The sequence below is a fragment of the Ruditapes philippinarum genome, unplaced genomic scaffold, assembly GCF_026571515.1.
Source record: "Ruditapes philippinarum isolate M1 unplaced genomic scaffold, ASM2657151v2 ctg833_1_1_1_1, whole genome shotgun sequence".
In the NCBI taxonomy this organism is placed as follows: domain Eukaryota; kingdom Metazoa; phylum Mollusca; class Bivalvia; order Venerida; family Veneridae; genus Ruditapes; species Ruditapes philippinarum.
The window spans coordinates 27501-46280 of record NW_026853013.1 but is presented as its reverse complement, the minus strand read 5'-3'; the positions used below and the strand labels follow the sequence as shown (position 1 = coordinate 46280).

Here is an 18780-nt window from a genome sequence, read left to right as displayed (position 1 = left end):
AATCAACGACAAAGATAATAGTTTTAATGAGGAACTTTCCTCTTTGGCATTTTAAAATTTTGTTGTAATAAAATAACAGTTCCGAAGGTGGACTATTGGCAGACATTAATGTTTCTTAAATATTTTATATCTATATTTCCATTAATTTCATATAAATTTACATACATACATACATAATCAGCAAGGCATTGAGAAAACGCATTCATGTATCGCAGCCCCTAACAATATCTGGTCGGACAGAACCACCGAAAAGCACCTGGTAATGCTCCGAAATTAATGTAATTGCGTTAACTTAGTTCTCAGTCACAAGTTTACATTCAAAAACAGAACATACATGCATGTATATTACTAGTACATGTATAAGCGAAGTGCATGATAACTTTGCACGAGACTAAGTAACAAATGGTTTTACAACGTTATCAACATTATTATAAGAAAACAAATGACATTTACCCACAGCTGTCAAGAAGTCTGCAACAGTAAGGCACGTGACGAGCTTCCTTGTAGAATTCCGAATTAGCGGTATAAATATATATGAGCCAAATATCATAAAAGAAGCTATAATAGATAGACTACAACTACAAGTAGACATTATCACAGCCGCTGCGTATGCCTTGTCGTCTAATTTATAACTAGTACCATTAGTACCATGACATGTAATAGAAAACATGTTTGTGTTACAGCTTTGTTACTTCTTTTAACTGTCAAGGATCTCACTATCTGTCTTGAGCAATTTTCTGTATAGTGTATCTCATGTCGCTGAAAATGAAATATCATGCTGTACTAACTACAGTACATTTTCAATTGTGCATAATTATAACACTCGTGCAGCTGGACGTCATATGTGTGCATACAATGTCATGTTCATATCTTTGAATGCGCTGGAAAGCTGCCTTAAATATAAGGATACAAAGTTCCTATCGGTGATTGAACACTATTCATTATACAGCTTTATGATAACAAACTCGCCACTTGGTTCGAAATAGAAAAAAAGGAAAACATGAACACTCCTCGCACACACTAAAGGGTGGAATTTAATGCGTTGCAGGCTTGGTTTCGTTAGATCTGAGCATTAATGATATAAGTACAATTGTTAAAGCAATCTATTGCCCACGCCACATAACACCGACTTGATTGAGCAGAACCCAACAATTAAACATAAACGTTATTGATAATTAAAATTTTTAAATCATCTGCAGGTGTTTTTTTTCTTACGGCAGTGACCATGGAACCTTCGAAGTGTCAGTTTCGTGCCATTCCAAGGAAGCGGCGCACGATCCCAAAACATAGCATGATAATCAAAATCGTGTCAATTAAGATGACTACCCGACAGAAAGTAAACTTAAAAGTAGATAAATTAAATGAAATGAGATAAATGATTAAGTTAAATAAAGTTCTTGATAATATGTCAATAAAACATGAACTTTTTTTTTCATCGGCCATTTACGAATTAATAACATAATACTTACTGAATATATCCAAAAAAGAAATAACACACATCGGAAAGGGTAACATTCTATCAATTTATCTCATTCATACATTGTAAATATATTAATCTATTTATTATCTACAGTATCACTCTCAGCGATACACAAACAACTGATAAATATTAGACATGATATGTGTTATCATTAAGTGATGGTATAATGCTTCCTGCATCCCCTCTCCAGACACACGCGCGCTCGCGCACGAACGCATGAACACAAACAAGAATAAAAAGATAACAGTAACTTTCAAGCGATGTCGCACGTGCACGAGAAAATAATGACGAAACGGTGTTATTTTTACGAAAAGCAAATAACGAAACGCAGAATTACTAAATGAGACGCATCTGGCGGTTGTCCTCTAATGTGCTGAGATTTACACACATATTTAGAAAAAAGAGATAATAAGAGTTTAATATTAAACGCAATGATCATGAGTACATAAAATGTTATTGACACTTCCATTGATGATGAATAGTCAAAGATAGATGAACTTTTTATATAATATACAATTACAGAATATATATATTGCAAATTATGAAAAGGTTTTGATATATTATTGCCAGCATGTAAATTTTTGATGATTATATTTTCGATGACGCGTTATTTTATTCAATAGTTTCAAATTTTCAAACCATTATATAGGTTGAAACCTTTTTCCATGTATATAATTTTCGATAAGTTTGCATAAACCATCTACAAATGTAAATAATGAAAAAGTCCGAAATTTTATGGTGACATAACATAGGATTATTTTGTTTCAAGGATAAATTTACACATTTATCAATTTAATGGATCAGAATGACAGTGATGAATCGACACTGCTTGGTGTGTCATTGTTTACATTTTCTTATACCTTTATATAATTAAGACAAATATTGCATTGGTCTGTTTAGCAGAGGCTTTTATTACAGGATGTAGAACTCCCTGATGTGTGTCAATACAGATGTGTACAAAATATTAATACGGAAAACGACGTCGGTAAGTTAACTCAGCTCCCGTAACAATAAGTTACGGGTTTAGACGGGGTGTAGTCTGTTGCAATGTTTATTTTGATTGGTTGACACTGCGCACACCTCTGTATCAACCTTGACCCTGTCAAACAGAAACGACTCGTGCACAAATTAGACGTAAAAATGTTTCTGGCAAGAAATTCCCGTGCTGTCAGCCGAACTTTGTAAGTATTTTTATGATTTTATTGACAATAACAATGAATGCAATTATCAAAATAGTTCAAAAATGTTTTATTAACTTTGTATCATGATTGAAAATACCCCACCCGGTTGTTTTGCCATTCATCAGTTCATATGTGTTCAAATTTAAAAAAGTTTGAAACTTGATATCGGTGATACGAATTTTATATCTTTATTTAATATTTTCTTATGTACAGGTGATTTCGAAAAGAGTTATGAAGTTTTACGTGTAGGCCTATTGCATTCAGGACTTTGTATTAAATTGTGGTGTAGAAAAAAGGCAATCTCCTGGATTGGACCTCAGCTCTATGTATATATTCAGAGACATATATAACATAATAATCTATGTCTCTGCTATATTTCAGAAGTAAAACTTGTATAATATGAAATTAGGCAAAGCCTATGAACGGGGAAGTCGTTAAAAAAGTTTTTTACATTTTTCTGTTCTAAAGGTGTCATTCAGAACACTCGACGATTATTATGAATCCAAAAAGTTGAGATTTGTTCCGTTATCGGAATACCTCGCCTATTTTCATTGAGTTACATTGTAAATGGTGGCAGCCAACTAGAACTGACACTGAAAATTTCATTGATAGGTATAGCATTCTATATATTTTTTAATTGTTTCTTATTTGATTTCCTTTAAATATTAACACATGTAGTCTATTATAAGCCAGGCATGCCAAAGCCCGGGCCCGAAAATGATTTCATATTCTCAGGTGATATTTTAGCTTCTAATATATAAAGCCATTATTTAAACATAATAAAACTCATGTATATGACCTTTCATCAGAACAAAATAATTATTTTTTTCTGAGGGGTAAATGTGCCTTGAAATTTGGGAACATATAACTTAGATAGTATTTTTGCAAATGGGGAAGGAAAAAACTCATATGTAAATTGAACGACATCGTAAAAGTTTGTGATTTTAAAGTATTTGCCACAAACCCTTTGGATTTTGAATTTGAACATTGCTTGGGTATCTATTTATTTGACACAAGAACTCATCTGTTTCGAGTATGAATCTGATTATAAATTCTATTTGGATTCCAAATGAGCATGTAAATGTCCCCTGCTACAGAAGAGAAAAGACCCTATAATAGCTGTTATCAGGAAGTCTGGGAAGTGTTGGTGTTTCCAAGCTATTCCCTTATTTAACAAACAAACTTATTTATTATCATAGCAATCAGTAGCTTCGTTCACTAACAATAAGTCAGCATGGTGTGCTTATTTTCAAAGTTGTATAATTTTATGTGAAAGTTTGTTTGTACTGCAGGATTAAGTACAAAAAACACATATTTTGTTCCTAGTTCCAGAGTAAGTCTATTCTAATGTTACATTCATGTTAATTTTTTCACTCCTTTACAGTCATTAGGACGCAGGGTTTTCATTTTTATCTGAGGCAATATATGTGCCAACGTAAACAACCAATTCAGCTAATTGGGTCAAGGGAGATATTTTAATCTACAAGCTGAAAATATAACTGATTTTAACAGCTTTTCATCCGATGATACAAATCGCCAATGTGTTGATAATGAAAAACCCTGAAGATAGTAGATTTTAAAAAGCATAAAAAGTCTTTGTTTAGATCACTGTTTTCAATAAGTCTTGAGCTTTAGAAACTAATTGTTATTAAAAAGAAATAAAGTTTAGGAATGTGTATGATAATATGTTTTTGTAATTTTAGATATTAATTTTTCCTAATAGATACTAGTAATACAAATTACACAATTGTTGTAAAAGTTAATTTTTACTAGCTTTAAAATTTTCTGATTTGCTGAATTTTTTGTAAGGAATTGGTCAGGTGGACTAGTGGATTATAGTGGTTAATCTATCTGCAACAAAAATCTTGGGTAACAATTGGAGCAATTTGCTTGGGTCACAATGTTAAAAAACCTGTACTTAGTAATATTTTGTGCTTGAAACTGTCAAGTCATTCAATTTGGACTGGAAATTAGCGTGGCATATAAAAACAGAATAACTTGCTACTGGTTTTTAAATGATCCGAGATTTGGGCTGGAAAGGGCGAGGGTTTGTTACAATGCAGTTTGCTGAAAATGCCAAAGCAGGGTTCGTACAGTCTTAAAAAGTGCTTAAATTTGAGTCTCTTTCTTAAAAAGTGCTTAAAAATGTAAAAAAGTGCTTAAAAGTCCTTGAATTTGATAACTCTCTTGAAAAGTGCTTCAAAAGTGCTTAAATTGCTAAAATGTGCTTGAAAATGTTTGAATCACAGAATGACATTGTTTTGATAAAAATCAACGGTTAACAAAATAAAAAAAAGATCAAATTTAGTATCAAAATCAATGAAATGTTTACTCAAGGTAACAGTAAGTGGACAAATTGCAGTTGTTTTGAACTAATCTGTATTTGATGCACCCTTTGTTGTTCTTCTATAATGTCAGAAAATGTGTATTCAACAAAAAATGGTGAACAAACTATCCATAATAGGTTGAAGATTGTGTTGGTACATGTATATGTGCAACAAATGTGCTTGAAAAATGGGAAAACATGCTTAAATAGTGCTTAAAAAGTCTTTGAATTTTGGCATTGGATGTCTGTACCCTGTAAAGGTTTGATTACGGTCATTACCATGCCTTTTAAACCTCTTAGTTTTATATTGGTTAAAACCTTAGGGCTAAATGTTTCATCAGTTAAAATATTTATAAATTTATACTTTATAAATAAGCATATTAATTAAATATGACTTAAATGGGGATTTACATTAATTGTTGTTTTGTTTTCCAGCCATTTTTGTGGCATATATCTCTAAGGGAATATTACACCCTCCCCCCTCCCCGTGCACTCTTACTTTTAGCAAAAGTATACCCTTTAAATCTCCAGCTTTCAGCTTTTATTGTAGTATTTTAAATTTGAAGATAATGTTGCATTTCAAGTGAATCTTATCTGAAAGAAAAGATTACTATAAAATAAAGAAGAAACAACATTTATTTGCTCTCGACCCATAAATAAGATGTACTAGTATCTAAATTGTATATTGGCCCTCTGAAAGGCTGTTGCACTATTTCTTCTTTAGTCAATTTTATTTCAAGAGTACATTTTGAATATCAAGCTGAAATTAATATTAAGCACTTAAAGGTTTTGAAAGATCTGGAAGTACCAGCTATTTGTTACAACTTTGAGATGAAGTATTCTTCAGAAAGGGTAAATTTTGTATATCAGATAAAACTTTCAACTTCTTGATGGAATTTCATACACAAAAGTTTAAAGTAACAATTATTTTACAAGGTATAGAAGTTTAAAGTAACAATTATTTTTACAATGTATAGAAAAAACAGCTCTAGGATATAAGTATCATTACTTTAAGATACCATATAAATGAGAAGAGATTCAACAAAAATAAGTATAAATGAATAAATTATAAACTAAATATTAGTACAGTAACATATCCTTGTGAAAACTTAATTTAACTTTACCATATAAGTAATTATATTACACATATAGTTGGCCCATGACTCCTGTACGAAAATGCCTACCCTGACTACACCCTGATTTGACATGGGATCAGAAATATATTCCCAGCCAGGATTTTTAAGCTATTCAGTGGACTTTAGAGGAGACAGAAATCTATTTTTAGATTTTGTAGTATACAATATATAGTGTTTTCAGGGTGGATTCAACGAAATATTTAAATGAGCCAGAAAAAATACCACCCCGAAATAGAAATCCAGGGCAGAATTTTCATTCACACAGATTTCTAAAAATAGATTTACTTCTAGTTAAATTAAGAGCAATTTCAGGGTGGGATTAATTTGAAATATTTAAATGAGCCATTATGAATTCACCCTGATTTCTGTTTAAAAAGTCAGGACAGACTTTTTTCCTCCTGTTATTATCCCGCCCCAATATTTTGCAAATCCCACCCTGAAATTAAAATAAAAATCCACCCAGATTCCTGTTCTTTTTGATATTTGACAAGATAATAATTGAGATTTTTTTTTCACTTCTCTGTATTTGATTTTTATACAATTAAATACATTTCAAATGTCATTCTTGTTTGATATTTCCAGGTAGCTGCACACTGTATTACATAATTCCACACTATAGTCTCTGGACTACACAATCTGTAAACATATGAAAGCAGTGTAGGAATATGCTATAGTCAACTTTCAATTTATATATTAATCTAAAAGAAAATGTAACACCTTAATATAGTTTTAAAGGTATAATAATAAAATATTTCATTAATTGCAATCAAAACATCAAAAGAACAAATGATTGATGAAATTATTTTAAAGAAGCTACAGCATTATAAACATATATGCACTGACTTTATGAAGTCAATAATTCTATAAAATTTGCCTGAATGAATACTTTTAATAATTAAAACTGAAACTAATTTTAATAGAAAATGAAAAAATTAAAAATTACCAGTAATATTTCTTCTATTGTATTCTTTTGTTCCAACTACACCATTTTCATCTTCTTCATCCTCTTGTCACATGTTACTGAGCTATTTGGCTTCAACCTAAATTTTGGAAGTTGAAAAAAACAAATATGCAATCATGTCATAATTTTTATTACATTTTAATTTTAAGACTTCAGTTTTTTTTTTCTAAAATGGAATGATCACAATGTATAGCTTATTTAGAAAAATTAAGAATGATTTCATTTTCCCTCCATATTTTAAAACAGGTTTCTTCGAAAGTTATTTAAAATCTTTTTTGAATAATGAGCTTACAGAATTCATAATTTTATGAAAAATTAAAAATATTAAGAACTGTAATTCAATTATAACTTACCATTTATCTGTTACAATTGCCTGCTTAATATCTCCCTCCATTTTTTCAAATTGAATAACGAAGTTTAACACATCTATTATGCTCCATGTTATATATAAATTTCACAATAAATTTCCCAAGAAAGTTCTGTATAGCTGGGGTTGTTGAATTCTCAAATCTCATTTTCTATGTAATTATCAAAACTCATTTATGTATTAATATATAATTGTAAGTTGATTTATTTGAATTAAAATCACAACTAAAGCCTCCAATCTTTCTAAAGAAAATGACCATGCTGGAAATAATTTTCAGGGTGTGATATTTGCTCTGGATGTCAGTCAATTTGTGGTAACTTCTCTATTTTCATCTGCCAGATAGCCCAGTTTAACATATAGTATTTTGAAATACTGCAAAAAGTTCCACTTGAAGGTTATTTGTTTATATAAACTGAAAGCTGACCTTAGAAGTAGGAGATTCTGTACAGATTGTGAGATGATGGATATAAACTAAAAATCTTGTACATTACTTATTGCTGACCAATTAATGCATTAAATAATATTTTTTTATCATAAGTTAAATATAAATACAATCAATTACCAGTGACAATTATCAATTTTATAGATAACAATAAATCATGTTGAGCTAAATAATCTACATAATTTAAAAAAAAAACAAAAACAAAGAATAATTCAGTAAATGAAAAGATTTTTTGTTAAATGGAGTTTACCATAAATCAACTGAAACTTTCCAGAAAAAGACATTATAATATATTTTCTTCTGAACTAAAAATTCAATTTTATCTGAACAACAATGTAAACTGTACTAATAGTGTATTACAATATTCATTTCTAATAACTCTAAGAAAAATCAGGCTGGAAATGAAGAACTTTTAAGACTGTATTGAAACTGGTTCTTGAAAATTTTCTAACATTGAAATATCTGGGTAGATTTTGTTTATATTTCTCCAAGTCAGTAAAATCGGTGTCAAAATATTTTCAAAGTGCAAATATTCCTGCTTCCACCCTGACTTTTACCAAAATGAAGACAATGTCAGGGTAGAAAAAACCTGAATTCCCATGTGAGATTTCTTGAAAATTCAGGGTCCATGTCTATTTCACCCTGATTTTGCCAATTCTGGTTCAAAACAGGCCTGAATCGGTCCTGTTTTTCATAAAAACCATGCTGATTTTTCGTACAGGCTGTATCATGTCTGTTTAATATATATACAAATGTACATATCATCTTCATTTTCTTCTTGAAAAAACTGTTTAGTGAATAAATAATGTGAATAAAGATCCGATTTCATTCATTATTATAATACCCATATCACTTTATTTTTGAATAATTGTATATTTTAGAATAACAGTTTTTGTTATAAATGAGTAACTTGAACCTGTAAGATGTCATAAACTAGAAGACTGCTTTTTAACCATTTTACCTGCTGACCTTGTCAAATGGATTTACCTAGCTTTCAATTAAATTGACCAGTCTTGTCAAAAGTATCAGGGATTTCAGTATTAAAATATGATGTCATAATGAACAGAATTTTAATTTTTATGATATCATATAGAATATGTTTAAATTACTAAATTACTCTTGATTATTTGAACATTTTTAATAAACTAATAAAGCTACATTTTTGAACATGTGTTGTTACAAAAAGCGCTATGATAGCAAAGTAACTGATGATGTTTTGAACAGTATTATTATGTTTATAAAATTACATGTAATTTAAATTAACTATATTAATGTCAGTGCTATTTTTACAGCCTATATATGAGCCGCGTCTTGACAAAACCAACATAATGGGTTTGCGACTAGCATGGATCCAGACCAGTCTGATCAGGATCCATGCTGTTCGCTATCAGTTTCTCTATTTGTAGTAGGGTTGGTAAGCGAACAGCATGGATCCTGATCAGACTGCGCTGATGCGCAGGCTGGTCTGGATCCATGCTGGTCGCAAACCCATTATGTTGTTTTTGTCATGACGCGGCTCATATATATCTCAGAAGATTGAAGTCATGTAGCAACTTCAATTAATTTATTTAAAGTAATAGATATAGCTGAATTAAGCTTGATGGGATTTGAACCAACAGCTGCTGTATGTGATTAATTCACTTTGAATATGTAAAGGAAGTTGAGGATATAAATGGTATTTCTGCATAATATTTCTGATAGTTGTTTTGATTGATATGCACTTCTCAACAGATGCCATGAACACATTATTTTAAACCCTTGCAGCTGAAACGAATCAAAATTTGGTAAAAATATGCCATTAGCATTGAGTTAGGCCAGTCTGTATATTATGTGAAGTCTTATTGACTTGACTGTTCTTTTGCTGTTTGATTTTATCATTTTGATATAGAAATCCCTCACAATTATAATGGACTGTTCAGACTATTAAAAAACTCAGCGAGGTCATTACACTACACTGAGTTTGCAGAATGCCATTACACTTAGTTTGCAGGATTTAAAAGGCCCATTTATTCAATGAAATGCTATCATTTTTATTTCTCAAAAACTTTTTTATTTCTTTATCCTGTTACAGTTTTCAGAAAAGTTACTCTGACATTGGCCAATTATAGCTAAGCCATCATTTGCTTCTTTTGCTCTATAGCAATTAGCATAATTATAGTGATTAAGTATTTTGTATGATAGACATAATACTACTTTCTTTACATTTTTGCTACCTTTACTACCCATTACTGAACATACAGGGCTACTTTCATCAGTTGTTAAACGTTTAACAATTGCTCTAAATCAATTATTAAAGCATAATTTTAAATTATTAAACACATGTGAGACCTTTTTAAAGAATAATTTATATTTGAGGCATAGTATGCCTTTTACAAGCTGAAGTAAATTTCTGTAATCTCTTTTTTGTTTCAGAAATCTTGTATATGTAAGGGGTTTGTCATCAGGGGCCTTTAACTTTGATACATATGTGGCCAAAAATGAACCAATGCCAACATATGCTCCTGGAACCAAGGAAAGACAACTCCTTGAAGACAAGATAAAAAGTTATGATGGTAAAGTCAGAGATATTCCAATTGTGATAGGTGATGAAGAGATTCGCACTAAAGATGTTCACAGTCAAGTTTGTGTAAGTTCTTAAATAGGTTTAATATTTAGTATTGGACTGAGATTTGTCTAATTTTGCTGTTGCAAAATGTTAATTTTTATTATATTATATAGTATTTATTTAAATTATGGAATTACTCCCTTGAATATTTTGAATTTTTTTGATAAAGTTACTGCTTTAAACAAGTTTATATGCTATGGCAGCAAAGTAACTCATGTTTTGAACAGTTTTATTTTGTTTAAATAAGTAATTAATATTAATGGTAGTGCTATTTGCAGGCCTTTTAGGGCACTACAATGTATTCCCCTCTCAAAAGAGTATTTTAATTTTCCCACTATTTCTAAGAAGATTCACCTCAAAAGTAATAAAAATAATAATCCTCTTTATCACAACAATAGGAACAGAGCGGGGCATTGTATTATAAAGAGATAATGGTAATGTCAAAGCATTAATTTGGACTGTTTTATATCTGCTTCTTAATTTCCCTTTTTTCTCTTGACGACACAATTTTCCCTCTTAATGTGCCTTGCTACCATGTCTTTTAAAGAAAAAAGAAGCACTGAATGTACCAAATAAGTTTTGTTTATAAAATCACATAAAAAAGGACTTGGGTGTAGATTTGTTATATTTTGATAGAATTAAAATCATACATGTAGCATGATAAAGGGCACACATTTTATTTAGCAGGTATTTCTGGGAGCACATCGTCTTAAGTTTTCTAGTTTCATGTAAATATATTTACCCATGGTGCATTGTTATCTTATGATGACACACAAACCACCATGTGCATGGGAGAGTTGCTTAAAGATACATACACTTGATATATGATTTGCCATTTTGCAAGCAATGATAACATAATTTCAAGAGAATGTATTTACTATTTTTATCATTTCAGCCATTTGACCATCACAGAAAAATAGCCACTTTTTCATATGCAACAAAGGTAAGCAAATTAAATTGTATATATGAATATTTGAAACCCGAGTGGTGCTCACTTTTAAGATTGATGAGAAATTTTATCACATCATTATAAAGTATAGTTACATACATATATTCATACAAAAATTGCTTCATATCAGTGACTCGTCCCTTGGTTCCTGATCGCTCTGCGAGATCTTTCATATAACAAAGCTATTCAACTTGCTTATTGAAGAATAGTTTTCCTGTCATATGTCTGAAATAATAGATGGAGTAGCAGCATCAGTAAACCATCATCTTAATACCTTACAATGTTGTTGCTTGAAAAAAGAAATATTCATAACTACACTACATGGGTAGGTATAGCATAAAGATTTTCCCTTTTGTCATGTAATGTCTATTCATCCAGCTGTAAGGTTTTATGTCCAACTTTAGACTTTAAAAACTGTCAAATGTATGGCCATCCATGTCCTAAGCATTAGACACATTTCAAGTTTTACCAGAATTACATATAGTGTCTGCTTATATAAATAAATAATGACATTTTTATAGTGTTTGCTTGTAGTTATAGTACTTAATTTCTAAAATTTTGTTAAGACTGACTAAGTCTTTAACATTGATCAGTCAACCAACTTCTAGTTTGATGTTATAGTTTTAGGACATTGTTCAATGTTATATTTTTAGGACATTGTCAACAAAGGTATAGCTAACAGTTTAGCAGCTAGGAAAGCTTGGGAGAGAACACCGCTAGAGAAGAGAGCAGAAATCTTCGCTAGAGCAGCTGAACTAATGGCAACCAAATACAGATATGACCTTTTAGCCACAACTATGCTGGGTCAGGTATGAATAGCATAAATTTTGGACATTAAAAATGGCCTATTGGTTAAAGTGTCTGCCTGTTTACTGTGTCTTTGATCCATACACAACCAGGGTTATGTTTCCTAACATGACATTGGAATTGATTAGTTCAAGGAATCTTACTTGAGAATTGTTCAAATCTGCCCAATTAGCTCAATAGGGAGAGTATCGGATTTGATACCAGGGGTTGAATCCAGGAGTTGCTAGTTTGATCCTCGGGTAAGGTGAAATTGCTCTGTAACTGTGGATCATAAACATTGAGTCAGAAATCATATTGGTTTAGTTGTCAGTCACATGTTGAGAAATTGGTAATTAATGGTTAGTTACCCAGTAAAGCCAAATAGGCGGACTTAATGCTCAGATATGAGAAAATGTGTTTCACCCAGCTTAAGATATGGGCAAAGTGACAGAGCCATATTTATGAATATAATGTGTGTTTATATTAGTACTCATTTTAAGTCCTAGCAACAATAATTACAGGCCTTTGCATTCAGCATAGAGAAGGCAGTCTTGACATTTTGCTCAGTTTTAGTAATTTTATGTTCCAAGTTTAAAATTGGATACATATAATTCCTTGAGAAGCCTATATAACAAGGTAAGGAGGGCCGTTGGTGAACAAGTGGTCTTCAAAACATTTGCCCCTCACTACTGTGGGTTTGAATCCCAATAGGGACTTTAGATTCTTTCATGTGAGGAAGCAATCCAGCTAGCTTACAGATTGTCGGTATTTCTCTACTCAGCTGCTTGTTTGTGCCTGAAATAATGCATTGAAGGGCACCTGAGGTCTTCTTCTACCAGTAAAGCTGGAACGTTGCCATATGACCTTTACTGTTTTAATGCGACATAAAACCCATAAAAAGAAAAGAAAAAAAGAAAAAGAAAAAAATAACAAGGCAAAGGCTGAAATAGGTTAGTGTTGTTTGAATGGTATGATTATTTTTTGAACATATTTTTCAGGCAAAGAACATTTGGCAAGCTGAAATAGATGCTGCAGCTGAATTGATAGATTTCCTCAGATTTAATGTACAATTTGCTAGAGTAAGTATAACAAACCATGTTATTCTCTTTTGTGTGGTTTACATCTTGAGTTTAGAGATATCCCAGAGGTTTTCCTAAACTTGTAAGTAAAGCTAGAGACATCCTAGGTTATGTAACAAATTAAGATAATGTTAAATTTATGGAGACAAATAGTCAAGTAAAATGTAAGGGTACACACTAGCTGGTGATTGATAAAACATTCTGTCAGAATTTCTATGACAATAATGTCAGTCGACTTGGCTTTATAGAGAGAGACTTAGAATAGGAAGCCGGGATCTTCAGTTTGATCCTTGGGCGGGGCTGATATTTCTCTGTGACAATTGATTACCACCATGAGCAAGGGCGTAGCTTCCATTACGCACAATACGCAATTGCGTATAAAAAATTCCGAAGGTAAAAAAAGAAGGTTGAGAAAATCTAAGTTTTAATGGTTTTATCGCAATAGATTTAGATCTCCATTTCAGGCGTCATACTGTTTACTACAAAGTGTAAACTATGATTGCGTCACTCTATCGTATGACATTTCTAGTAATTATCGTTATATATGTGCAATAGAAATTTAAGTTTTTCGTTAACTCGAAGCATTTACAAACTTATTGCACAGAGATAAATGAAAAGCTCAGCATTAATTTATCTACAAACTAGGCTCATAATAACTTATCGTTGGTTAAATTCTCAGAAAATAAAGATTATTAAGACTTTTCTTAAAGATTTAGACCAATCCTTTCTAAATCGTTTCCTTTGGAATAGCTCTTTTTTAAAACGACTTTAAATCTTTTAAGGTCTAGATCAAGATTTTAAAAATCATCAACTTGGGGCAAAATTTAATTTTTGGTGTGTAATTAGTTGTCAAAATGAATAGAAACAGCCGCCAAATTCCAGGACAAGCGACCCTTTTTATGGTCCTAAAACAGGACCCTATTCAAGTCGATAATGAATCTGACCAGGTAGAAACTAAAAAGAATTCACAAGACCTGGCATGTGACCCTCCTGTGATCAGCAAATCAGACAACTATGTCGTGCCTCCTTCTCCCCCTTCTTCTCCGCCCACCTTCACCTCTTTGTCTCCCCCTGCTTCTTCTCCCCTCGACAACCTCTAGAAGCTCCCTGGGAGCACAATTCCTGGATATCGGAAGTATTAATATCAGAAGCCGACTAAGAATGCCAGATTCTAAAAAAATGTAGTCCTCGCCGAACGGTTCGAGCCACATACAGGTTGGGTTGCACCTCTCAGAGAACTCGAAAAAAGCACCCATCTACTTAAGGTACATCCTTTTATTTGATGGGGTATTTTGTGCTCCATGTTTCGCCTTTAATGCAGCTGAAAATGTGGTTTTTGCTCGTCCGTTGATTGACTGGAGCAACGCAAGAAAAGTCGTTAATCGGCACACAAACTCAAAAGAACACATGAATTCCATCACAAGAGCCGGCCATATTTTTTGTGGGCAACAAAATATATCTATGAGTAAGTCCGTTACTTTCTCATCACCGCCTGAGGAGACCTATAGAGTGATCATTAGACCATTTAATATCTCGTTGTATCTGGTAATTTCCGTACTTTCTTACGATGGAATAGAAGTGTTCTCAGAGTATAATTTTTCTTGTGCATTTGGAAATAATTCATACACTTGGATAAATAAGACTGAAGGCTTAAGAGATAAGCCGTTCTCACCAAACTGATTTGACGAGAAATGCTAAAAAAAAACTTGTTATCTGATAAATGCGTTTTACATTTGAACGGGCATTCATACATAAACCAATTTCATGATCTGCATCCTTAATTAAACTTCACATCGAAAAATGTTTGTGTATGTTTATATGCACGTGTAAGATAAGAAAACTACAAGGCGTACACTGCCTTTTTCTTTACAAATCTGTACAAAGTTATAATGAAAAAAGTTAGAAAGTAAAACAAGCAGCTATATGTTTATCAATTTATGGGGAAAAAATGACTTGAAAATGCTTCATGCTTTACGTGCAAAAGGTGCTTCAAGACATGCCAGAGCCCACAATTTAACATATAATTTTTCAAAATTTCCGGGGGAGACCCCCCGTACCCCCACCAGCGGGAGGGGGACACACCCTCCCTCACGCTCCCCCTCTTGGCACTTCGTGCCTCGCTTTGCGTATATTTTTTCATGCCCTAGCTACGCCCCTGATGAGTCAAATGGTTGTTTCTTTCTCTCTGCTGATTCAGGAGGTCACTTATGAAGAAATATATAATTACTGGTAAGTTATATAGATAAGCCAGTTAAGTGGATTGATTTCCTTGATATGAGATATATAACAAAAATTTTTTTAGGTAAAATAAACAAATAATGGGACAACCAAATTCACCTGTACAAACACACATTTCAATGCTTATTAACAGGGGGGAAAATACAATGACAAACACGCACATTTTTATGTATATTGACAATTGTTGCAGAGATAGAAAACATATATAGAGGATATTCAAGTTTTGTCTGTAAATACATGATTTATTTTCATCGAGTGGTATGAAAATAAAATATTTCATGAGTGGCGGTAGCCACAAGTGAAATATGGTAATTTTCATGCCACAAGATGAAAATAAATCATGAATTTATAGAAAAAACTTGAATTTTCTGTTTATTATATACATTTTTCTCTTTTTTGACATTAAAATTTGAAAGACTTTCCCTTAAATTTTGTGTACTGGCAGAATTTAAAAGAAAGTAGTCCGGCAAGACACCAGTGAAAATACGGAAAATATGTTTCACTGCAGTGAAAAATAAATTTTTACAGTGAAAATACGGAAAATGAAAGTACGCATTTTATTTCATCAATATTTCCCAATATTTCATTTGTAAGTATATAATAAATTAACGTTTTTGTTAACTTGTTCATAAGGTAAATATGAAAATAACAGTTATTTAAACATGAAATGTATTTTATTTGATGCATAAAAAGAAACAACTTTCTTATATTTTTTCCCCAGGAGTTAACAAAATACCAGCCACTTAGTCCTAGCCCAGAAGAGACAAACACAGTTAGATACAGAGGTGTTGAGGTACTTTAATACATCTAATTAATTATTATTATATTCAAGAAGTTATCAACATTAATATGAACTTAAAATGTTTACAGTTATTAGTATATAAAATTATTTTTTGTCCAATAGGATTGCAGTATTTCAAACGAATCGAAACACATTTATTTTAGTAAATCGGCAAACTGTTAATCAGTCAAGTAAATCAACTGTTTATGAAACTAATTTAAAACACTAAGCTGGTTAAAATTTATTAGTACGTATTTACAAAATTAATTTAGTCACGAGGCTGCACCGTGGCTGACCAATTTATTTTGTAAATATGTACTTTAACCTATACTTAAAGAATATGGACATACTAGTATTTTTTTCTTCAATTATGAATTAATAATAGAGGCATACTAATAAGTCAGATGAAGAAAAGTTAATTCTTTACTTGCCAAAAAAATTGATATATTATTTCTCATCGAAAATGGGTAGTGTATGTTTTATTTTTTCCTGTTCAAAAAAAGACCAAAATTAATATGTTAGTTTTGTCTTACCTGAAATGCATAACAATACTTCATGTGTACTTTGTAATATTATAAAAAAATATTTTGTTCATTTTAAAAATACCTATTATATGTTGATAAAAATGTATATTTAATTTTTGTGTCCATAGAACAAGAGAGTATTACAGTTTGCCATAATAAACGACAAACTTATATTGTAATCACTGTTTTTATTTTCAGGGATTTTGGGCAGCTGTTACACCGTTCAACTTTACAGCTATAGGAGGGCATCTACCAGCAGCACCAGCTTTAATGGTACGTTATTGTCTACCAAAATAGCCCATGCAAAAACTTTATCATAGCCCTTTATTCAATTTTTTGCCCAAAATAAGTTTTATGAGATATGCCCCTTCAAAGTGTAAAATTTTTAACAGACAAGCATTGTTGTCTTGTTTGTCAAATATCTAATTTATAGACTTGTATTTAGTTACCATGGATGAATGCCTACCCTTGAAATTGTTTGAAAGAGTTCAACTTCAAGGTTGCTGAGACATAGATTTTGTGACCTTTTCTAATAACTTGTCTATACATTTAGTTTTGCCAGAGGCTTGCATAATATAATTTTATTCAACTCGTTCAATAAATTCAGTATTAAACTTTTCGCTCATTCAATATCCTCTATGCAGCATACTGAAATGTTTATAACAAGAAATAACTGTTAATCTGTATATAATTGATTGTATACAGGGAAATGTAAGCCTGTGGAAGCCATCTGATACAGCCATGTTATCAAACTATACAGTATATGAGATTTACAGAGAAGCCGGTCTTCCTGCTGGTGTGATCAACTTTATACCGGCTGATGGACCGGTGTTTGGCGATACGGTAACTGCTTCACCAGATTTAGCGGGAATAAACTTCACCGGAAGTGTAGGGTAAATATGAAGATTCTTTATTTTTCTTGCATGTTTAGATAACTTCTGTTTGTAAGATATCTTAGACTACTTGATGAATTAACTAGCTAAAGCCCTGTCTAATGAGATATACCAAATCATTCATCCTCTTCCCATTTCAGTATCATTACATACATTTTGAAACAACTTGTCAGGTTATATCCATGTCCGTGGCCAGGTGATAAAGCTGCTTGTCTTCAAACTTCTTACTCTCCATTGTGAGTTCGAATCCTGCTTACTCCTTGTTGTCCTGATTTTGTTCCCTCTTTATATGAATAGGGAGTCCAGGCAATTTGTAACACCAAATGCCTGAATTAAGAAAAAGGGAAAGGCACCAAACATGGCACAGATGTAAATTAGGACAAAAGTATCATTTTGACAATGGGACCAATTTTATATATGTCAAGATGGCATTGTTTTTGTGTCGCCTCTACGGAGTAGTGGCGACATATAGGGATCACTTCTGAATCTCCGTCGTCTGTCCGTCTGTCTGTCCGTCCGTCCGTCACAAAAGTTGTCCGGACTACTCCTCATAAACTACTGGTGCAATTTCATCCAAACTTTACAGGAATGATCAGTACCAAGTCTAGTTGTGCGGACTACTCCTCATAAACTACTGGTGCAATTTCATCCAAACTTTACAGGAATGATCAGTACCAAGTCTAGTTGTGCATATTGTCAGCATTTTCCAGTTCAATGATTTTTGTCAGAGTTATGGCCCTTTAATAATTTTTAATTTTAAAGTTTGTCGGGACTACTTCTCTTATACCACTCATGCAATTTCAATGAAACTTTACAGGATTGATCTGTAGCTCAAGTCCTTGCGCATATTGCACGGGTTTTCCGGTTGAATGATTTTTGGCCGAGTTATGGCCCTTTGATAAAAAGGTTTCTTTTTCTGTGTGTTGCCAGATACACAAAAGCTTGTCCGGACTACTCCTCATAAACTACTGGTGCAATTTCATCCAAACTTTACAGGAATGATCAGTACCAAGTCTAGCTGTGCATATTGTC

General features: G+C 32.1%; 1 protein-coding gene across 1 annotated transcript in view; it reads left to right on the top strand.

Annotated features, from left to right (window-relative positions):
• The first annotated feature begins 2505 nt into the window (after positions 1-2505).
• The window catches only part of LOC132731579 (delta-1-pyrroline-5-carboxylate dehydrogenase, mitochondrial-like), a 35909-nt gene continuing 19634 nt past the window's right edge, over positions 2506-18780 (top strand). Inside the window, exons 1-8 of the mRNA XM_060717779.1 lie at positions 2506-2661; positions 10306-10519; positions 11394-11441; positions 12101-12256; positions 13232-13312; positions 16272-16343; positions 17054-17128; positions 17561-17748. Of these exons, the coding sequence (XP_060573762.1) occupies positions 2621-2661; positions 10306-10519; positions 11394-11441; positions 12101-12256; positions 13232-13312; positions 16272-16343; positions 17054-17128; positions 17561-17748 (875 nt within the window). The 5' untranslated portion in view covers positions 2506-2620. The remainder of the gene's footprint in view (positions 2662-10305; positions 10520-11393; positions 11442-12100; positions 12257-13231; positions 13313-16271; positions 16344-17053; positions 17129-17560; positions 17749-18780) is intronic.